General features: G+C 45.7%; 2 protein-coding genes across 5 annotated transcripts in view; one reads left to right on the top strand and one right to left on the bottom strand.

The window, feature by feature from the left end:
* On the top strand, positions 1 to 16,147 carry LRRN4 (leucine rich repeat neuronal 4). The gene is made up of 5 exons (XM_084776860.1): positions 1 to 146; positions 1,150 to 1,797; positions 5,321 to 5,525; positions 10,424 to 10,561; positions 11,834 to 16,147. Exons 2-5 carry the CDS (start codon positions 1,170 to 1,172, stop codon positions 13,035 to 13,037), a joined length of 2,175 nt encoding a protein of 724 aa, XP_084632986.1. The 5' UTR covers positions 1 to 146; positions 1,150 to 1,169; the 3' UTR covers positions 13,038 to 16,147.
* Positions 15,582 to 23,616, bottom strand: part of CRLS1 (cardiolipin synthase 1) — a 20,941-nt gene continuing 12,906 nt past the window's right edge. For all 4 annotated transcript variants that reach the window (XM_084776881.1, XM_084776884.1, XM_084776883.1 and 1 more), the window contains exons 4-7: positions 22,257 to 22,342; positions 21,348 to 21,416; positions 18,714 to 18,805; positions 15,582 to 16,709 (exon numbers count right to left, since the gene is read on the bottom strand). In XM_084776881.1, coding sequence (XP_084633007.1) covers positions 16,622 to 16,709; positions 18,714 to 18,805; positions 21,348 to 21,416; positions 22,257 to 22,342 — 335 coding nt within the window. In that variant the 3' untranslated portion in view covers positions 15,582 to 16,621. The remainder of the gene's footprint in view (positions 16,710 to 18,713; positions 18,806 to 21,347; positions 21,417 to 22,256; positions 22,343 to 23,616) is intronic.

Raw genomic sequence — 23,616 nt, forward strand, 5'->3', positions numbered from 1 at the left:
CCTCCCGGATGGTGCTGGAGGAGGGGCAGCAGGGAGTTGGGCTGCTTCTCTCTGGCACTCTGAGCTGATCCGGGAAGCCCCGGGCTCCTGCAATATTCAAAAGAGGCCATTAAAGGGGCAAAGCGTACCACAGGGACAGCTTCCAGGTAAGTGTGGCATATTCCAGGATGCATTCGCTCCTGGTTTCAATTCCCTAGGAGCCCTGATGGTGGTTCAGAGACTGGTGTTCAGCAGGGAGCCAGGGAGAGAATCTGCTGTGGGCCATCAGGCAGTGACTTCACGCCCAGGGCTTGCTTAGAAGCCACTTTGCTATTCCCAAGCCAGCCCCGTAGCCACTGGAGCTACTCTCCAGACTGCTGCAGAAACACAGGGAGCAGAGGACTGAACATCCAGTGCTGGCTTCTGTTAGAATCTGTATGGGACCAGGAAATGCTTGGTTGGAGGGTTCCAAATCTTCCAAGTCTTCCATGTCTCGGGCTCCTATCTTCTTCTGAAAGCGACCCTGAGCTTCCTCCCAAGATAGGGAGCCCAGAACTTATTTTATGCAAACTAAGAAGTGGCTGGGCACTTGTAATGAGAAAAATTAGCCGTGTGTGTGTGTGTGTGTGTGTGTGTGTGTGTGTGTGTGTGTGTTTGAGACAGGGTTTCTCTGTGTAACAGTCCTGGCTGTCCTGGACTCGTTTTTTATAGACCAGGATGGCCTCCAAATCACAGCGATCTGCCTGCCTCTGCCTCCTGAGTGCTGGGATTAAAGGCATGCGCCACCACGCGCTCCTGAGTCCCATATTTTTAACCTCAGCAGAGCTTTTATCTAGGGACATCCACAATTAGGACGCAGATGCTTAACCTGGGAGGTTTAGAGAGGAAAAGAGAACAGGCAACCTTCTCTCAAAAACTCATAGAAGACCAAGGAAGCACGCGGGCGGGGGCGGGGGCGAGGTAGGGGAAAGGGGAGGGGGAGGGGAGGGCGGGGAGCGGGGCTGGAAGAGTCAGGTCTGGCACGGAAAGGTAAGGGAAACCTCAGGCTGGAAAAGCAAGGACAAGCAAGTGCGGTGGGTCCTGCACCAGAGATAAGGAAAAAGCTGGTGTCCACACACTTTTTTTTGCCATTCGTTCGGGGCTTCCTCTGAAATCATGGGCCATCGGCAGTCTTTCCCTAGAGATTGAACATGCGGCGGACGCTGCTGCTACTGCTAATGGTGCAGAGCCAGAGCCTGGAGGGACTTTCCCAGGAGCCGGTCCCCCTCTTCCGACTCACTCAGCTGGGATCCTGGGACAGCCGCGCCACAAACTCGCCCTGCGAGGGTCTCCCTACCACGGGAGCCACGGCCCTGAACCTGGCGAACCACAACCTGGAGCGTCTGCCCAGCTGCCTGCCTCGCACGCTGCGCAGCCTCGACGGCAGCCACAACTTGCTGCGCTCCCTCAACACCTCTGAGCTCGGCAGCCTGCCAGAGCTGCGCGTGCTCACGCTGCACCACAACCGCATCTCTACCCTGCACTGGGACCATGGCATACCGACCGGGCTGCATGAGCTCGACCTCAGCTACAACCTGCTGCCCGGGCTGCCGCCCTGCGCGGGACCCACGGTGCGCAGGCTTCGTTCACTGGCACTGGCCGGGAACCCACTGAGGGAGCTGCAGCCACGGACCTTCGCTTGCTTCCCTGAGCTGCAGCTTCTCAACCTCTCCTGCAGCGAGCTGGACATCATCGCGCAGCAGGCGTTCGCTGGGGAGGGCGGTGGGCCCCTGGCGGCCCTAGAGGTCTTGGACCTGAGCGGCACCCACCTCGAGCGAGGTGAGTGCGGTTGTGAGGAGGGCTACACTTGCGCCCAGGAGTCTGGAGGTGCAGAAGAGGGTTGGGGGTCAGGGCTGCGTTCTTTCAGAGGTGGCCCTGGGGAAATCAGGCAGGTGGCCCCATGTGCCCGAAGTGCTGCACAATCACAGAACTGCTGACAATCTCTAGATTATATATAAGAGGAAACTAATGCACAGAGTGGTGGCGTGACTTGGCCAAAGTCTCAGGTCTAGCGCCTATTGTCCCTAGATTCAAGGCCAAACATTCTGCAGGCAGAGCTCAACAACCACAATCGTGTCACTGAGTTCTGACTGGCTGGACACCGTGGGGTGACGAGGTGGAGCTGGCATTGGGGCTGATGAAGAGATGAACTTAGCCCAAAGCATACGGAAGAGGAATTCATTGACACACATACACAAACCCATTGTTTCTATGGATACTGTATCTTTCCCACAGGATGCAGGAGGGAGGTGGCTTTGATTCACAAGCATGCTTTTACTGTTCTTTAAAAAAAAAAAAACACTTCATGTAGAGTCGAGCATGGTGGCGCACGCCTTTAATCCCAGCACTCGGGAGGCAGAGGCAGGCGGATCGCTGTGAGTTCGAGGCCAGCCTGGTCTACAAAGTGAGTCCAGGATGGCCAAGGCTACACAGAGAAACCCTGTCTCGAACCCTCTCCCCCCCCAAAAAAAAACATTTCATGTATCTATAACCACTTGCTCACCACAGCGGTGTGAGGAAGAGTAGCAGGGGGCTAGAGATAACAAGGACAAAATTGAGTTCCTGGGGCCTCCTCCAACCATGGGCCCTTTCTTCCTTTCTTACGTGCCTCGAAGGCGCTGCACTCTTGGGAGGTATCAGAGCTATTTTGTGTGTGGAGTCTCACCTGAGGCTGTTGTTTTTAATTATATGTATTACTTGTATTATCAGTAGGCCCTGCTAGCGATCAATTAAGACACTGACACTTGTTATATTTTAAGATAACCTTAGTTAACCTGGGGCAGGGCAGACATTAATCCTCTAAACTACTTCCCATAGTGGAGCAGGTATGGGATCCCTGCCCCAATTCCATGTCACCTGCTTCCAATAACTTCTGTCAAGCTACCTCCCATCCATAATCCCAAATACTTGCTCATGTTCTTCATCTGGGCTAAATCTCCATCCACGCTGGCCATGTGCTTCTCTTCCATCTAACCCATGGCGGCCTTCTTCCTTCTCCTCCTGGGACCCTCTCTCTTCTCCTGGTCCCCCTCCCACCCCACCCCACCCCCGCGCTCCCCCATCTTCTTCCCAAGATCCCCCCTCCCCCTCTCTAAGCCCAGGAACCTTATCCACACCTCTATCTCCTCTGCCCTGCCCACATGGGATGGCTTTTTATTAATCAAAAGGTATGTCACAGAGACAGCAAGTAGTAATTAGCATCAAAATACATTAGCATAGCCCAACAATTCCCCTTTTCTGTATAAATAAAAAGGTCATTTCTTATATATACAGTAAGTACAATTATGAAAAATTATGAAAACCAATAGGTAAGACTTGCATACATAATGTTTAATCAAAAGGTATTTGGCAACATTGAAGAAAATACTATCTATTCTATCTTGGTGAGTCTAAAGTTTTGAACTAAATTACTATCAAAACTTAAATGTATCAACCTAAAAGTATTTATCTAGACCAAAAAGTATCTTCTTAATTCCTAAACAACTAAGCTTAATTTTAAAATTAACTATGTGGTCTTCAACCCTGATTAAACAGGAAGTGCAGGTTAGCAGCTTCCAAAATGAGAAAATGACAGAGACGGTTTACTGCCTGACAGGTCACCCAAAACTCTCTATAACATTGGAGCATCATCTTCAGCCTTCTAGGCCAGTATATTTGACAGACATATTTGTGGAGCAGGAACCATTGAGGACTTGTTTACCCTGTCTTGGCAGAGTCTGGCTGCATCCAAGCTTGCCCTTTTTAAGGCAGAACTCTCTTTGGGGGAGAAATGAGGACATTTTTGTCCAGTGGCTGTTTTGCCACACCCAAAGCCATCTCCACAAGGAGATTCTTTAATGCTCATCATCTTCTTTATGGAGGCTGGGTGTTGCCAGGAGTTAACCTGTCTTATTGTCAAAGAATCTTTAAAATAATTTTAAAAATGTAATATCATATTCTGTAGGTCTCCGAGATTTTTGAAGACCATATCTAACTATAGAATAATATCTGTTAACTCTAGCATGTATATTCCTATACTTGACATGACCATGAATTGATGAACAATTGACTTGTATTACTTAATTATCCTAAACAGCCTACAATAACACTGTCAGAGTAGTGGTAGTAAACCATGCATTAACTGAGTTGTATGTGCACAATACCTCATATTAAAGTAAAAATATGATGTGTGAAGAATAATATTAAATTCAAATTTTATTTCAACATATCAAAATTAAACTTATTTTGTTTCAATTTACAAAATTCTATATCAATGAATTAAAATTTACCTTGTTTACGAGTAACAATTAAGGCCTTAAGTTGAGGAGTAGATTCAATAATCTGCTTCTTGTCATATCATCCCTACATATCTCTGTACTCCTCTTTCTTTCTTTATAACCCCTGTCTCCATACCTTTTAATGACAATATCTATCTATAGCCCAAGAAAGCAACCAAAAACCTACCCAACCCCCCCTTTAGGGAAGTGGAGTGTCGGTCTCAAAGTTTCTTCATGCTGACTTGGGGCAGAGAATACCTGTACAGGGACCCAAATAAAACTGGGGTGGAGGGAGGGAAAGGTTAAACAAGCAAAGAATAGTATTTGTGGTCCAGTCTCTAAATGTTGAGAAATTCCAGGCTTAATATAAGTCCTGTGTTGGACAGTCTGAAATGCTGGACCAATTCGGATCAGGAGCCTTCTTTGAAGCTGTCTTTTTTTTTGATGAGGAACAGCACCTGGGGCTGGAACATGAAGGATGCAGAGTGTCAGCATCTCAGCATGCTGGAGGAATGAAGGCTGTCAGGTCTGATCCAGCGTCAATGTCCGGTTCTTTTCTTCTGAAAACATATAATTTCTCACAAGCATTATACAGCCCTAATACTATAAATGTATTAGGTGCGCAGGATGCACATGTCTCAGCCAGTCTCAGAGCTATCTCCATGTAGTGGGATTAGCAATATAAGTTAACTGCTTGTTCTGCAGTTTGAATTCATGTAAACTCACTTAAGTTAGCAGTCTCTCTTTTATCCAGGTCTGTTTTATTTGGGCCCCTTTTAAAGATGAAACATAGCATCACCATGAGGCTGTGACCTTAAGCAGGCTTGGAGATAATGTCCCAGGTAGCAGCTTACAGCTGTTTGGCTTTGCTTCTCCTTGGTCTTAACCAACGTGGGCTGTAAGAAAGGATTAGGCACAGCTGAGGAAAGGCCTCTCCAGCTGTTGAACCAGTAACTTCATCCTATCACTGGTTTCTTTATTGCTGTTCTGGTCCCCTGGCAGGGTTTTGTGCCTTGCTGTGATGGATAAATTCCCTTTGATTTCAGTTGAGTCCGGGTGGATCAGAAACCTGCCAATGCTCCAATCCCTCTACCTGAGAAAGATGCCCAGGCTGAAGACACTGCAGGGCGACATTTTCAAGATGACTCCCAACCTGCAGCAGCTGGATTGTCAAGACTCTCCAGCACTTACTTCCGTCCACACAGAGATCTTTCAAGACACACCCTTTCTACGGGTCCTTCTGTTCCAGAAGTAAGTGGTTCTAAGCCCGGGCTGCCCGTAGGGCTAATGTTGCCCACTATAGTGTATTGAATTTTATAATGCTATCCCAGCCCTTCCTGTTTCTGAAGCTGCTCTGACAAATCCCTTCTAGGCTTCTGTTCTCCCCCATCTCCTCCAAGGCATCCTAAGCAGGTTCCAGACCACTCCCCCAGGCTAATAACTAGCCGTGAGGAGCCGAGGATGCCAGGCCTTCTCTCCTCTGCAACCCCTCCTTTCCCCACATGGTGCCCTGTTTCAGTTCATCCCATGTGTGGGGTTGGGAGGGAAGGAGAGAGGGTAGGAAGGTTTAACCATGCATCTGGAGTTGGTCCTCTTATTCTAGTGGCGGCCATCGGCCATCGGCTTGACTTCTCGGAGGGCACTGAAGATGAGCTCAGGCCACTTCCTGTCAGTGGGGCCAACACCTGGGACTTGTCATTTGACATAGAAGTGCGGCCTCTTTTCTCCCTCATGTTGGAGGAATGCGAATTAGAGGAGCTTTCAAAGCACTGTCCAGTCCCGTCTTCCCTCTTTAGTTGAGTTTGCAGGTTGGTAAAGGGCCAGGAAATCTCGTCTCTTCGTCTTTCCTTGTCTTGAACGGGGTGTGGAGCCATTCTCTTTGGGATCTGGGTACCTCAGCAGGTTCCTTACTGAGTGCACTCAGCCCTTATGGATTCTGTTGAACGCAAGCCTAAAGCAGCCCTACTTGAAATGATCCAGTTACTTAACAGTCTGTTCTGTGTCGCTGGCCATTTGCAAAAGATGAAAAGTAGCAGTATTGAGCCTTAGTTCTGCTGTGAGGCTCTGTGTTCCCTGACCCACTTGGGTCCAGCACTTCTCAGAGGATGAATGCTTGCCTCCCAGAGTCCACTGAGGCAGTGTCTCGGAGGCACTAAAGGGCTTACCGGGTTGTGGCTAAAGGTGGCATCATGGGTAGAAATCCCAGGGAAGTCTGGGAGTGGCTCTTCTCTTTTGCCCAATGCAGGTGCCAAAGATGGGGCTATATTTCCTTCATTCAGTAACTGACCACTGGGCATACATGGTGTGGAGGCAAAACACTTTGTGTCTCTAACTCCTTTGAGCTTGGTTTTAAAAAAAAATTCAAAGGAAAAGGAATCAAACATGGGAAATTGGTACTTGCTCTGGGGCTTTTCACCTGGGAAAAGCAAATGGGAGCTCTTGAGTCCGTTCCTGGAGGATAGTAGGTGGCTATAGAACTGGTAAAGGAAGCGGCTCAGAGAAAAAGTGCTTGCTATGCAAGCACAAAGACCCGAGTCCCAATCTTCAGCACCGCAGGCATGGTGGTGGACATACGTAACAGCGGCATAGGGATGCACAGATAGGTAGGTCCCTGGAGGTTGCCGGCCTGCCAGCCTCAGCTAAACAGCAAGCTTCAGGCTCGCTGCAGAGACTCTGTCTCAAAAAACAAGTGGAAGGTGATTGAAAACACCCTGATGCCAACCTTTGACCTCCACAGGCACATGCGTGGATACACATCCCCAGGTACACATCAACATGCCTACTACTCCCCCCACACACACACACAAATGATAATACTGACTTGTGGGGATGATGATGATGGTGGTGGTGATGATGATGGTGATGATGATGATGATAGATAACAGTGGTGGTAAAGCTGATGTTGATGCTGAAGATGGTGGTCATGACAGTAATGATGACAATATGGTTCTGGCTCTGAAGAAGACCACAATTAGTATAGGAAGTTGATGTCTGCTAACATTGAAGACCACAGTTAGTATAGGAAGCTGATGTCTGCTATCACAAGCCATCAAGAACCCATCACAGAGGCACGCACGCACCCTGTGCTGTGTTCTCAAGCAGGTAGTGGCAGCACTCCATGGGGCTGGGTAAGAGAGGCTTCTCTCATAAGGATGTGAGTGAGGCATATCACTTTGCAGCTCATGTTGTCATGGTGACTTGTACGTGAATGTGAAGGGTGGGGAATTAAAATGTGAGGGAGTCAAGGACCTCAGAAATGGTGAGGAGCCCAGGTCAAACATTCGGTTAGACTTCAGGGAAGAAACAGGAGAGAGCCAGGAGTGGATCCGCCATTGGTGAGGCCCAAGAAACTGTACATATGCCTAGAGCAGTTCTCCCACTTCCCTGTAGGCACGGCCATCACAGTGCGATGGCTCATCTTCACCCACCAGAAGCTTGACACTGGAAGCTCGGCGACTTACTAGAGCCAGCACTGTATTAGCAAAAGGTAGACACACAATAGAAAGCATTGAGAGTTGGGGTTTGTTTCTCCTACTCCAGGCTGACCTCCCAGGTGATAGGAGGTTCATGGAGAGAGGTCCACACCCAGCTAAGGCTCTCTATAGGTGATTGTCTTAGGGTTTCTATGGCTGCAAGGGAACACCATGACCAAAAGCCAGTTGGGGGAAGAAAAGGATCTATTGAGCTTACACTTGCGCATTGCTGTTCATCACCAAGGAAGTCAGGAGAGGAATTAAACAGGGCAGGAACCTGGAGGCAGGAGCTGATGCAGTGGCATGGAGGGGTGCTGCTTATTAATTTGCTCTCCATGGCTTGCTTAGCATGCTTCCTTATAGAACCCAGGACCACCAGCCCAGGGATGGCACCACCCACAATGCGCTGGGCCCTCCCGCATTGATCACTAATTGAGAAGATGCCCTACAGCAGGATCTCACGGAGGCATTTACTCAAGCAAGGCTTTCTCTCTGATGACTCTCTCTTGTGTCAAGTTGACACACAGAACCAGCCAGTACAGTCATGTATCCCTACATCATCTGGCCCTGGTGAGGCTGCCCAGACCACAGGAACTACCAAGTCACCCCAAGAATCATGGGAATGAAAAGGAGGGGGGAGAGCATTTGTAAGCTTCTAAGTTTGGGTCAGATCCTCTACTTAACGAGAACTAACTACAACCTAGAAACTATTTCCAGGGCAAACTTCTTACAGATGACTTTAGCTGTCAGTTCCTTTCTTGTCCCAAATACACTTTAAGGCAGATATGGTGGTGCAGGCCTTTAACCCCAGCAGAGGCTGGCAGATCTCTGTGAGTTCAAGGTCAGCCTGCTCTACATAGCAGCTTCTGGCCAATCAGGGCTACATAGTAAGACTCTCAAAATAAATAAGTAAATAGGATAAAACACACTTTGCACTGTGTATTTTAAGAGTTCCGAATGGCAGCTCCCATCAGTCAGTCCCTGGAGATGGTGATGGTTCAAGGGCCTCGTTCTTGAAACGATGGTAGGATGCTGCTGCCATCTGTGATGTCACCAGGATGTCCTCATTTGTTCTTCACACTGAGCTTCAGTGCCACCCGTGAGGACTAACAGTCTAAAAAGCAAATGTCAGTGGAGCTGAAATACAGGCTGGGCTCCTGACACAGGCAGGGCTGTAGGGCGCTAACTGCAGAGCCAGTGGGCAGAGTGGCTTCCTGCTGACTCACAGCTTTCCTCACAGGCTCCTGCAAGTGAGCTTACAGTCAGGTCTTGTTCAGCTGTGTCTTCCTACAGTGCAGGGGAAAGACTTGACTGATGTATTCAACAGATAGCATGCCTAAGTCATAAGAGGGAAGCAAGTGCTACCCGGTACGCTAATCAAGGCCTCTATAACTATTGGCATTGTGCCATCAGCTATGGCCCAACTCTGGCACTCAACTGCTTTCTCATTTCTGTCTACATCACATTTGCTAATATCTTACTGGCCTAAGTGTGTCACCAAGTTTCAAGTGTTAGAGAATTACATGTTAGTTTCTGGTGGGGAGAGATGAAATCACACTGCAAAGGTATGTGCCTACAGAGAAAAGAGGACCTGTGGCCATTTTTATAAATAGCCTACTGTACCCAGCGATAACAGACCCACTCCGGGCTCTGTCCTCTTTCTTGCCTGGAGCTCAAGAGAATCTTTGTCCTAGGCTCACACTATTCTTTGGGCCTCATGGCTTGTCCAGTGGTGTTTTCACTAAGTTTCAGGTTGAAGTATATATAGCTCAGTGGTAAAATGCATACCTAGTGTGTGGCTCGGAGTTCAATCCCCAGCACTGGTGTATAACAATAGCATTTTCTATCTACTTTTTGTGTAGATATTTGTATTTACTCACACATTCATTACCACAGACTCTTGATTAAAGCACTCGGCGTGGGGGCATTTTCTTTACTCGATACGAAATAATAATGACCGAGTTTGGTTGGCAAAACAGGAGGTCTAGGCTCATTTTGAGTTCAACTTAAATTTCTGTCACTAACAGGATTGTTTTTCATAATACCACTGTAGAGATGGCTCAGTGGTTAAAAGCAGTGGCTGCTCTTCCAGAGGACCTGAGTTCAATTCCCAGCACCCACATGGTGGCTCACAACCATCTGTAATAGGATCTGATGCCCTCATCTGTCATGGAGGCATACATGTAAATAGAGCACTCCTATGTATAAAATATGTAAATATTCTTTTGTTTTGTTTGTTTGGTTGGTTGGTTTTTTCAAGACTGGGGTTCTCTGTGTAGTCTTAGCTGTCCTGGACTCACTTTGTAGACCAGGCTGGCCTCAAACTCACAGAGATCCACCTGCCTCTGCTGAGATTACAGGTGCGTGCCACCATGCCCAGCTATAAATATCCTTTTAAGGATTTAATTTTTTGTTTTTATTTTATATGTAGGGTTGCTTTGCCTGTATGTATGCGTATGCATCATGGATGCCAGAGATGTGAGATCCTCTGGAGCTGCAGATATAGATGGTTGTTAGCAACCATGTGGGTGCTGAGAACTGAACCCAGGTTCTTTAGAAAAGCAGCCCCTGGGCCACCTCTCCCGCCCTCGTGGGAGCACTGTGAACCTGATTGTTGACACTGAACCTAAAAGCCTTACTTAACTGACTTGTGTGCCTGTGTATGTGTCATTTCAGCTGCAACCTGAGTTCCTTTGGTCCTTGGACTGTGAATTCCTCCCAGGTCTTGTCTGTCAGCCTCTTTGGCAACCCTCTCACTTGCAGCTGTGAGCTGGCTTGGCTTCTCGTGGATGCAAACAAAACCATCTTACACAGGTAACACATTTACCAAGCAGATGGCTGGGAGGTGAGGACCAACTCTGCTGAGCTGGAGCTGCTCCAGTTTGGGTCTTGCCCGTCTGACCGTGTGGACACTCACCCCAGTGTAGTCACATTGTGCGGGTGGAGGCTCTGCTTCTATTCCAGCCAGCCAGAATGGGCAAAGAACATGGAAAAACGGACTCGGAAGCTTTTAAATGGACCAAGCTGTCACATGGTGCTCACCACTTCCAACTCATTCATTGGCCAGCAGTTGGTGGATAGGACACACCTAACTGCAAAGGAGGCTGGGGAATGTAGTCTGCATGCCCTATGGGAAAAGGAAGAACAGTTGTATCATTCCCATTTCACAGACAAGGGAATGGAGCAAAAATAAGTGAGGAACTCAATAAATTCATGTAGCTGTTGGGTGGAGGAGGCAGTTTTCATCTTTGTCTACAACTACTAGGCCCATTGGCCACCCAAGAGAGAGCCTAGCTTCCCGCACTTGGCCATTCATCCAAAGGCTAGTATGCTTTCAAAGCATTTTCCTGGCAGGAAACATATTCTAATAGTATTTCTTGGCTTAGGAGAGCTTTTACTTAAGCTGGGCACAGTGGCACACACCTGTAATCCCAGCACTCAGGGAGGCAGAGGCAGGCAGATCTCTATGAGTTCAAGGTCAGCCTGGTCCAGGAAAGCCAAGGCTACACAGAGAAACCATACCCAAGCTGGGTGCTAAGGATCTAGGGATATCACCCATCATGAGCACTCCTTTAACCACCTCCACCAGCTAATTGCTCCTTTTTGGGACTCAACCATCCTTAAAAGTCCAGCTATGGTGTGGGGCTCTTCACTTCTGAACTCCCTACTTTGTTTCCAAGGGCTAGCACCCAATCCCTTGACAGTCAAGGGCTCACTATGATGTTTAAAAACACGTTGGGAGTGCAGGCTAAAGCCTGAAAGTCTGGCTTCCTTCCACTTCCGACTGTAGCTATGACCGTGTTGCACTCTGTAGGGGTAACAGCTCTTACTGCACAGTGCTTTGCCAGGTGTATGTTCTGCTGCTGCTGTGGCTTCTTGGGCAGTGAGCACCTCCTTCTTTCCTTCTCTGCATAGACAAAAGGATGACAGGAACTTCCTTCACAGGTCTCCTGGGCCAATAAAGTGATGTTACTAAGCAATTCCTGGTAAAGATATGTTGGCAGAGGAGGCGTGCCCCCCCCCCCCCCATCACGGATTCAAAACCCTGAAATCCAGGTGTTTCCTAATGATTGGTTTCCCTTCCAGGGCAGCAGATACCATGTGTGAGCCTGCTTCAGGATCCAAGGGCACCTTCTCAGGCCCTCTCCCCCTCTCCCAGATACCCAGTGTGTGCAGGTCAGACCAAAGCACCACCCTCCTGCCTTCAAACCCACCCAACTTTGATCACTCAGTTTCTGCGCTATGGACACAGGGGCCTTCCATTGGACAGAGCACGACCCTGTCTGCTCAGTCCGGAGGAAGCCAACAAAATATCACCAAGGTCCCCTCGCTCACCATGGTTTCACTCGCACAAGGGCCATGGATGCAGGGAGATACTTCAGGGAAAACTGCCCAGTCCACTACTGACTCTGTGACAGTTTACAGTCCTTCCAGGGCTCTGCCTGGTGCTGCCAGCACAGGGACAGAGCGGCCTGCCACCCACTTCCTTGAGCCCAGTGTCTCATCTGTCCCTACCCCACTTGTCAGCAAATATCTTGGACCCTCGCCTACTTCACCGAACCCCAGAAGCATATCTCCGACCAACCAGAGGATGCAAGCTACCCTCAAGGCTCTCCACATGGATCCAACACAGGAAGAGATTCCAGTCTTGCTATTAGACGATGACAGTGAGGAAGATGAGACTTGGGGCCAGGTGGCAGCACCTCACCAGGATGTCTCTTGTGATTACCAAGCCTGCAAGCACCTGCAGACCCCATGTGCAGAGCTACAGAGTCGCTTCAGATGCCGCTGCCCCGGTCTCAGTGGGGAGGACGTCATTCCAGACCCTCCTAAGCTGCAGGGGGTGTCAGAGGTGACTGACACATCAGTGCTCATCCACTGGTGTGCCCCCAACTCAGTGGTGCTCTGGTACCAAATCCACTACTTGGCAGAAGGAGGATCTAGGAACCAGTCAGTAGTGGACATCTATGCTACAGCCCGACAGCACCCCCTGTACAGGCTGTCTCCAGGCACCACCTACCATGTGTGTGTACTGGCAGCTAACAAGGCTGGCCTGAGCCAGCCGCAGGCCGCAGGCCAGAAGAGGTCATGTGCCACTTTCACAACCAAGCCCAGCTCTGTGGTAATCTTCTGGGGACTGTGTACCGCCAGTGCCTTGTTACTTGTTAGCACCACGGTGCTATCTGTGTGTCTCTGGAGGTGGCGCTGGAAGCCGCACAGGCAGTTCTATGACACACACCTGGTGGCCTTCAAAAACCCAGCCAGGGCTGAGGAAGCAGCTCAGTGGTAGTGACTGCCTACAATGAGCAAGGCCTTGGGTTTAGTCCCCAACATCCAAATCAAACACACTTAAAGCCTTGGGCTTTTCTCCACCAAGCAAATTAAACAACCCAGCCTGTGACCACCTGCCGAGGCTGTAGATCTTCAATTATGCCAGCTTCTTTCTCCCAAATCACATATGCAGGAAGAAATGATCTGATGCCTAAAGACAACACAGCTCCAAATGGCCTGAAGCCACCATGCCTGTAACTGTTTTCGCTAACTTGATGGTTGGTCAACACTGTTGTTATTCTGTTGTCTCCTTTGGGTTTTTCAACAGTGTCCCCCTCAGTACCCGTGGGATACTGCATGGAAGGAGATGGGATAAGACAAAGCAATTGCAGCAAGGACCACAACTTCTTTTGCAAGTGCCATCCCTAAGTTTCTTGTGTGGAAGAATCCCGTGGACCCTCATTTTAGCAAATGAGTTCAGGTGGTCAAGAGACGGTGGCCAAAGGAGGAGCTATTAATGGATTCCCAAGGCCTTCTGGATTTATTACTTGCATTTTAGTTCCATGTAGTTCCAAACACGTAGCTCCAGCTTTACAGTTAAAACTGGCCTAATTGTAACATTTGTGAAACACAGGAAAAGGCTATTTGCTTCCAGGGCTTCCTGAATTTTACACAAGACTCAATAGAAAAAAGTAACGAACTTCATTGCTTAGAAATGCCTTACTGTGCAGCCCATGCTGGCCCCACACTTGGGATCCTTCTGCCTGTCTGTCCAAATACAAGGATTATGAGCATTTGGGGAGGAGGCAAAATTGTACTTACCACAGTGCTTATTTCGACTGTAAGAATAATTTGTTTGAATCCATCTGTCATCTCCAGAACAGGCTGCAGCACAAACACCATGCTGCAGACAGCAAGCACATCCAAGCCGGACCTGAGCATGATTCGTACTATACACTTCTAAATGGCTAAGTATTCAAGCACTTTTCAACATCCTAAACTGTGTCCCTAGTTTCATCAAATGTATGCCCAAGAGAATTGGATTAAGTACTCAAAAGACCTACCCTAGATCCTGCTTAAAAAGTTAGAAAAACCAAAAATGTGAAACTAGTACTAACTTCTAAGACATGCAATTAAATGGCCCGTGTTGTTAGCCCACTCTAAAGAATGAATCTATTCTGTGGAGACATTGAAATAAATTTGCCAATTTGTATACATAAATGTATACTCTAATATTCTCATTTAAATACAATTCCAGTATATTTAATGGACAGAATGTATTTTGTAACAATTCAGGGGCTGGAGAGATGGCTCAGAGGTTAAGAGCGCTGGCTGTTCTTCCAAAGGTCCTGAGTTCAATTTCCAGCAACCACACGGTGGCTCACAACCATCTATAATGAGATCTGGTACCCACTTCTGGTATACAGGCACACATGCAGGCAGAATACTGTATAAACAATAATTAAATATTTTTTTTAAAAAATTCAGCATAAAAAGTCCTGAGGACATTTGGACTATAAGAGTAGATACAGAAAACATGTTGACCAGAGCTAGATTAACCCCCTTCATATGAAGGATACTATGGGTCAACAATAACCATAATAAGCAAATATAATAAAGCAGAGCAAATATCTAATTTCCTCCACCAGCACTTTGCCATCTTTTTATTTGACATTTCTACAGGCTCGCCATCCTGGATGCTCAAGCAGTCCTTCTGTCTGCAGCCTCGGCAGCTCCCAGTTAGGAAACTGCACAGGACAGTTGAGGCAGAAGCAATGGCAGCCTTGCCCCACCCTTCTCTTGCCCCTGTGATTCAACGGTAGGGTTTAGTGTGCACTTTAGTGTGCTCCAAGCCATGGGTGGTTGCATTAGTTACTTTTGTGTTGCTGTGACAAACCACCACGACCAAGGCAATTTACATAAGGAAAGGTTCCAGATGGGTAAGAATCCGCCATGGCAGAGGAGCTGGCAGCAGGGAGGCATGGCAGTAGATGCTTAGAGCTGAAGAGTTCAAATCTTGAATCACAAGCAAAAGCAGAGCTGGGACTGGCAATGGGATGTGGCTTTGAGACCCCAGAGCCTGTCCCCAGTGACATACTTCTTCCTCCTAAACCTCCTCAAATGGTGCCACTAACTGGGACTGGAAGACATTCTCTTCCAAACACACGGCTGTGCTGGTGCTCTAGGATGAGAGGCCAGGACCAGCAGCAGAGGGCTGCACCAATGCACGGTGCAAGAAAGCTTGACTTTTTATCTCTAACTTCTGTTTTAACACAGTTCAACAAGATGACTGGAGAGGCTTACTATATGGTTCCATATTACACTTAGGCTAGAGCTAAGGAGAAAGGGCAAGCGAAGGCCTCTAGTATATGGAGAAACCCCCAGCTCCTGGACCCTACCTGTACCCCACTACAATAAACACAAGGGCACAGCAGGTCCTTAAAATCAGATGGTCCTGAACCAGTCACTTTTACATTGTCAGGGGAAATTCTGCATCTAAGTGTACTTCAGAGATGGGGAAACTTTCACAGCTTCATAAAGACACACCACCGAACAATGCAAGTGGAAGGTATGTGTGTATTTTTTTCCCAGTTCTTTTATTCTTTTATCATGTTAACAATAGAAGATTCACCAAAGTTAAAAAAAAAAAGAACTTTGAAAAATATAAAGTTTAATATTATTTACATGACATGTGAGTACAAGATCCAAAATCATATAAATATCACATTAGAAACAGTGGGAGGCATGATGTAATTCTCTGCCTTTCAAATGCAAAGCCTAATAATACACATGTTCTCCATTTGACTCCTGTATTATCTGTTATCCTGATACATAACCTGTTTGATACCTGAGAGGCTGGAAGACTACTGATGAATTTCAATACCTTCTATTTTGATCTTTTTTATTTTCAAAACTTAGTGCATTTTAAAGCTCTGTACACCTTAATGCTACCCACAGCAGTTTATTCTCACCTTTTCAAACAATCAGTATAAATCACATGACTGTTAATGTGTATATAGACTTAAATTCAAACGTAAAAATGTCCAACCATTCTGTACAGGGCACAGACCTAACCTCAAACTCCCTCCTGCTTTCCTTTGTTTCCAAGTTATCAACTATGTTCTTTTACACATTAAAAAAAATGATAAATAGAATAATTCATCTCACAAATTAATCAAAAACCTAAGATTAAAACTTCTACATTGCTGGGAGAGGTGGCACATGCCTGTAATCCTAGCACTTGGAAGGCAGAGGCAGGCAGATCTCTGAGTTCGAGGCCAGCCTGGTCTACCAAGCGAGTCCTGGACAGCCAGGGCTACACAGTGAAACCCTGTCTTGAAAAACCAAAAGGAAAAGAATTAATTTAAAAAATTCTACATTATAATTTTATTTGTATTTAAAAATACACTGGAAATTCTGCATAGGTCCATGATCGAGCTCATTTTTGACGTACATTACTTCGGTTTTGAAGACATGGTTTGTCTGACAAGTCCTTTCACAAGCTGAACACCAAGATCAGGAAAGTCCTGTAGCTCTCATCGGCGCTGCTGCTGCTGCTGCTGCTGCTGCAAGTTGCTTCCTTGCTGCTGAACTGGGTGCCTCTCATTTGCCGTTTATCACCTGAACAGTTTTCCGACCATAGTGATAATAACTGTATGCTGACGCAGCTGTAGTGAACGCTGTACAACACCTTGGAAGGAGAGAAATAGGACTCAGCTGTCACACTTAAAAGCACTAACAACAGAAATCATAAAGTACACATGTAAAAGATGGAGTAGGAAAATGGGACTGTGTGATGGAATTGTCTAACTACAAAACCTAAACCCATGGCTTCCTTTAAGACTTCATTTGAACTGGTAACGCCAAGTAAAAGCTGTCTAATTATCAAAGTCTAGAGACAAGTAGCACTAGCTACTGTCTTCTCCCACACACAGTCCTAGGTGCTTGTATGTTCTCATTTTTCTTTCACAAAAACATATTTAAGCAGACAGAAATGGAGACGACATAAGAAGACTGGAGAAATACAGCTCAAAACCAGACCATTCCTACTCAGACTGGTTGGGGCACATCTAAAGGCAAAAACAGGAGAATCAGGTGATATATGGATGCAGTTTGAGAGAAAAAAGAAAAAACAAAACAAAAAACCTCCATTGATTAAACAAAGGAAAAAAATTTTCATTTTATGTGAGAAAATAGCTTAGACTGTATCATTTTTAAGTCTTTAGCATAATTTACTTTGATTAACCACCCAACTTTGTTCAGAGTGCTAAAACAAGTTTTTATTAAAAGTTTACCAAAATATAGCTTAAAATCAGCATGGCAAGCCAGGTGGTGGTGGTGCATGCCTTTAATCCCAGCACTTGGGAGGCAGAGGCAGGTGGATCGTGTGAGTTCAAGGCCAGCCTGGTCTACAAAGTGAGTCCAGGACAGCCAAGGTTACACAGAGAAACCCTGTCTTGAAAAACTTAAAAAAAAAAAATCAGCATGGCAGTCTATTTAGAATGCTTAAAAGCTTGACTTTGACACATTTCAAGATATTTACAAATGAGTAATTAGCATACTAAAATGAGCTCCAAGTGGGTCCTCCCGCTGCACCCCTCTACTAGGCTGGATCCTCAACACCATCGTTCAAATGTCTGCTGAGGACCCAGCTCACCTATTGTTATGGCTCAAGTGCCACTTCCTTCCTGCAGTTACTCCTTTGCTCTCTCTTCCTCCAAAACTAACACACTGGCAATCCCTCTCATTCTTCCAAGTTGTGACTGCCAACTTCTATGCGCCACGCCTAAGAATGATATTGCACCATCTAGTGTAAAAGAAGCTTCTTTGATAAGGGTTGGGAGGTGCACTAACATATGGGTGTAAAGACAGAAACTTGGGGGCAACTCACTACTCAGCAGAATGACCGTTAGTAAGTTCTCTCCTAGGGCTTGTGAGTTAGCCAACCACTAGGCTTAGGTCCTGTTAATGGAACCAAGCTTTCGTTCCATCTTGTGGAGTAGGTTTTAAATCCAGTATGAAAGCGCTTGGCTGTTCCCATAGCACCTGTGCCACTACTGCAAACATATCTTGCCACTTGCTACTGTACCTCCCAGGGTTCACAGCTGGGTAGAACTGTTGTTTATGAGACTATGGAGTTCCCAGTTACAATAAGAGCTGCATTACACCCTCTACCCACGCCCCCAAGGCTCAGAGATCATCATGCAAAAAGCAGGGGGGATTTTAAGAGCCAGAGATAGTGGACATTTTTAATGAAACAGCGTTTGTTGGACTTGATGGAGACACTACACACACAAACGTATAGTGGCTGTGGCTATATGCATGCCCGAGACCCTGCACAAGCAAGCTAAAATCTCTGCATGGATACTATAGGGACTCATGGAGTTCTACCCTTTTCTGAGGAGCTATTGGCAACTGCTGGCTGCTGGCTAAGGGCGAACTGTTTTCTTCAGGATGTGGCTTCTTAGAGGCTACCTATGCTCTAGCACACAAGTGGCACTAAGCGGACTCAGTGTATATATATAAAAGCAAAATCATGAAAAGTAGTGGAAAGACTAGAAAGGAAGGGAAAATGGGTGGCCACAACTTTGTCTACCTAATGTTCGTTAAATACTTAAAGACCAAAGTCACTCTAGGATTATCACAATAACCCAGTGTACTGAAAAGTCTCAGAGTAATTCTAAATTTAACTTACCACAGTATCTGTAGATAAATGCTGTCAGCATAATTGAAAACTGGAGCTGCCAAAGAAGCTGCCACCAAAATTAACTGGACTGCTGTATTTACCTTAAAAATAAAGGCATTATAAATGAACAGTGCCAAATGGACCCTGTTTTACACTTTTGAGGCAAAGGTATTTTCATCATGACACACTCTGGATACTGACTGACATTATGCATCCCAAAGCTGGCATTCCCAGGTAAAAATATGTAACATATCAGAGTCACCAGCTGACTTAACTGCCTATACAGGGTAGCGACAACTATCAGAAGGCACCACACCTTGAATCCCACAGCAGTTCAATGATGCTATAAAATTCTTAGCCTTCCCTCCAGCTGTGCATTCAAACAGCCCTGTAAATATGAAATAATGAAGTGGCTTCTCCTTGGGTGAGCAGACCACAGCTGGCTGTAGAGCCAAGGCCACTTTACTTGCTGCTTGCTGCACCATGAGGTCAGAAAACTGAAATGCAGTCATTGCCATGAAATCCCCAGGGAAGTAAGGACTGCCAACCCTCAAGAGCACAAAACAGAACCAGAAATAGTCTGGAAATGGCTCTCTATGAAACAATCTGAGCCTGGTGGAAGTTAAAGAAGGTGTATAGAGATGCTACTTGGTCCTATTGCTCTCCTTCCGCAGTCAAATGCAGTGATCACACTGAAAAGGGGTTTTAATCCAGTAATATGGCTACTCTAGGGGGAATGCAGACACACCCTTTGCACACATCTTTAATCTGAAATAAAGATAAAGTTAGTTGACAGAAGGAAGCATCTGTGTTTGAAAGTGATGTCTAATAGAGGTGCAGACAAAGTGACGAATCAGAGAAAGATGTGACAGAACAGGTTAGGGCCAACTCTGAGGAGAACAGAGGAAGGAGAGGGGACTTAAAAGGGAGCAGTGAGGGGACAGGGTGGGGTGGGGCCAGGGGTAGTTTTACCAGGAGAGTTTTACAGAGACATGTTGTCAAGGAAGAACAAGCTAGACGCAGGTGAAGACAGACGAGCCAGAGAATGAGAAGGAGCCAGAAGATCAGAACAGATGGCTGGAGTTAGTTTGAGGCCAAGCAGAGCATTCCGTCAGAAGCTGATGAGAGAAGCCAATTTGAACCAGTCAGCTGGGAGAGGAGTTTGAGCCAGAATAGCTGAGTTGAACCAGGCAGCCAGAGCTCAGAAAAAACTGGAAAGTGTAAGCCTATTTAGCAGTAAGTCTCAGAGGCTGTAAACATTCTAGGCCTACCTTAGCACATGGCGGCACTAAGTCTCCAAGATGACAACTGCATCAGACAAATAAAAGCTACTCTTACATTACACACTGTCTTTAAAATAAATTTTAAAAAATAGATAATAATAAATTATAAGAAGTTTCTATAAAAACATGTATTTATTGGTGCATCTGTCCCAGCACTTTAAGTGACTTTCTATCAAGTGCTGCATTCAAATTACTGCACTTGACATACATAAAATCACATGAAGCTAAAAGTTCCCTCTATGTTGGCGCCAGGAAACCTAATATAAAAACAAGGTTCCCTCTGCCCCAAGGATATCTAATCTGTTGCCTCTCTGTCACAAGAAGTGGAGTAGAAGGATGTGTCAGTGACCTCATCAAGGCACTAATACCTCCTTTCTGTATAAAGGTTGTATACATCTGTGATCCTGAAAAAGACTTAGCAAAACACAACTTAGAGTAACTGTTTATTAGTGAGTACAATTGTCTACTCTCTTTTCATCTAACACTCTTAAAGATAAAAGGGTCGGGGCTAGAGACATGGCAGCAGGGTAGAGAGACAGGGGATCCCTAGAGCTAAGGCAAGCTTAAAGTTTAATTAAGACACTTTGCCTCGGGCCAGGCATGGTGGCGCACACCTTTGATCCCAGCACTCAGGGAGGCAGAGGAAGGTAGATCTCTGTGAGTTCGAGGCCAGCCTGGTCTACAAAGTGAGTCCAGGACAGCCAAGGCTACACAGAGAGACCCTGTCTCAAAAAACCAACAAACAAAAAACCAACCAAAAACCAACCAAAAACATAAACGTGGAAAGAAGACTACCAAGATCAGCCTACACATACACACACACACACACACACACACACACACACACACACACACACACACACACACAGTCATATATATATGTGTTTTGACAACAGGGAGACAGGAAAAGCACAAGGGACTCTTCATAATCTTGCATCTCAATCAAAAGCACTTATACCTCAACTTCTTACTACCCTATGATCTCATTCAAGGTATAAATTTTAGACCATTAACAAAGACAAACTTCATATACTAAGGATCTAAAAAATTTAGAAGACAGAAGAATTAACTGAAAATTGTCATCCTGACCTCTCTTCTAGACCCTCAAATTAATGCTTTTAAATTTATCTCATTCGAGTTAGTGAGACGGCCGAACAAGCAAAAGCACCTGTGGCCAAGCCTGACAACCTGAGTTCAATCTCCAGGACCCACAGGATGAAGAGAGAACTGCCTGCGGCGAGCAGCCTCTGCCCTCCACACATGTGCATGTACACTCCCGCTCATAAACTTTTAAGAGTACTTTCATTCACTCGCTCCTGACTGAGAATGACTTCTCTACAGGCTACTGTGAGGCTCTTACCTTGCTGATGAATGTTGGTTTTAACCTAGCAGTTGCATAGCAAGGATTGAAGTATTTAGCTAGTGTGCGCTGACAAAAGAAAAAAAAAAAGTTTCAATTTATTGTTCAGGTTTCAAACACAAGTTACCAGTGCCTACCCCAGTGTATGTATATATATCTTCCTTATCATGTTAAATGAACACAATTAACTTTCTAGACCACTGAAAATAAGATTCTTCAAAATGTAGATTTGTCAAGCTCTACAAAATTTTATACAATCGCTCTCACAAAGTTTGCTTCATCACATTTCCACTAAATAAACTTATGTTATTCTCTTTTGTAGGTTAAAAAACAAAATGAACAAAATATTTTTCCTCAGAACCAAAAAAAGTAATGCCGTATGCTGGGCTCAATATTTACAGATTCAATAAACTTAGTATGTAAGCAAACCATTCCATTCTTTTATGACTAATTAAAAGCAATGTCTAGACCATCCATGGTGAGGCGAAATGAAACAATATTAGCTAAGAGATATGAAGCACTTATAACTGCTTGGGGCCTGGTTGGCTGCCCTGGGCTTCATACACCATCAACCGAAAGATTTTTGTTGTTGTTGTTTTGCTTTTGTTTTTTTAAAATTAGGATCTCATTGTGGCCTTGTACACCCCAGACTAAGCTCAACCTCACAGAGATCCATCTGCTTCTGCTTCGGCCTATGGAATGCTGAAATTAAAGGCTTGTGTCAGCACACCCAGCCAGAAGTCAGCTTTTAAAACGGACTACTCATGTGTTCAAACTGCACTGCAGTTTTTTTTCTAATTCCTGGTAAATAAGTTAAGAAATAATTTCCATAAATAACTCATAAAGTGAAGCTGTATTAATTGAGTGAAATTTATAAGTAATGCTACAGGAATATTTTCTGAAACTTACCGGTGTTGGAAGAGTTCGGTATCTGACATAAAACACAGCAGCGATCAACATGACATCTCTGGAAATTATCATGTAAGTGAGTGGGACTGAAAACCAAATATAAAATAGCTGTTATGAGTTTAAAAATTACTGATATGACTACAATAAAGCCCCATTCTGCCTCACAGCACTCAGTGTTTCCTGTAATCAATACGTACCGATGACGCAGGCCCCGCAGTGAAGCCCTGGCCTTTCATCCGCTTTTCATCAGAATGAACCGCAGACTTGGCTCTGTGACACACGTGCCTCCAGAACGCTCATCAGCTCTCCACTTTCCTTCTCTCATATGTCTGTCTATAAATTCCAAGTCTGTACGTAATAGTGGGAGCTACACCAAGCCTCCCCACACCCCACTCTCCTCAGCTTTGTGGTTCTGGGAAAATGAGGTCATGCTCACTGGAACCCAGTGAAAAGCAATGATCAAGAGGTAAAAGGGGGATGTCAGAGAAGCTGAAATGTCCAAGTCTCAGGATTTCCTGGATCTGAATTTTAGCCTAGTCTCTAAAGAGTTTTTACACACAGTTTACAGAAATACAAAAACATCTTCACTCCTGTTGCGCTGGATCCTCCCCAGTGAGCTGTTTTTCTTCTCCCTGCCCAGCCTGTCAATCAATTTGTATCACGGGCTGCGTCTCACTTATCCAATGCGCTTGGACAAGAGATGTTTCAGATTTCAGTTTCTTGGGTCCTGGGATATTTGCATATTGCCAGCTGAGAATTACTAATCTCCAAACAAGCCAAAAACCCAAACTGTGTCATTGGGATACTCAATTCATATTCCTCAGGTTTTCCAGAATGGTCCCAGGGCCATAGCCAACAAGAGGATATTTTAGATGGGAGGACAGGGAATTATTTTACTTTTAGAGTCTTCTGTACAATACAAAGTTTTAACCACAATCCTGTATCTTTTACAAAGTAAATTTAATGGGAAAAAATCCTGAATTGAAATAATAGTTCCCAGCTATCCCTCTAATGGTGTTTCCAAGCAGCTCAAAGGGCCGCCACAGCTGTGTTCAGGGCCCTCTCTAGTTCTCACATTCTATTGCTCTGCACCTGCCTCATCCTCTGGGACAGCGCTGTTTCTAAAAGAACAAGTGTCTGGCAGAGCATGTGCCTGTAACAGCCAGGTTACTATAAACCATGCTTTCTGATGCACCCTTTAAACCATTAAACAAACGCTTCTACAGTAAGCACTGGCTGATAAATTAACAACAACCACACTTTGAAATGTGGTCAACCTCTGCAAATCAAAATCAGAGACTGTGAAGGAACCTATGCAGGGACGGAGGTCTACGGGGGTCTATAGGATGCAGACCTGGGC

This window comes from Acomys minous (assembly GCF_964271855.1).
Source record: "Acomys minous genome assembly, chromosome: 3".
NCBI lineage: Eukaryota > Metazoa > Chordata > Mammalia > Rodentia > Muridae > Acomys > Acomys minous.

Coding starts and splice junctions, on each gene's coding strand:
- LRRN4 (XM_084776860.1), top strand. CDS start 1,170: ATGCGGCGGACGCTGCTGCTACTGCTAATGGTGCAGAGCCAGAGCCTG. Junction 5,526..10,423: donor CGGGTCCTTCTGTTCCAGAA/GTAAGTGGTTCT, acceptor GTGTCATTTCAG/CTGCAACCTGAGTTCCTTTG. Junction 10,562..11,833: donor AACAAAACCATCTTACACAG/GTAACACATTTA, acceptor TTTCCCTTCCAG/GGCAGCAGATACCATGTGTG.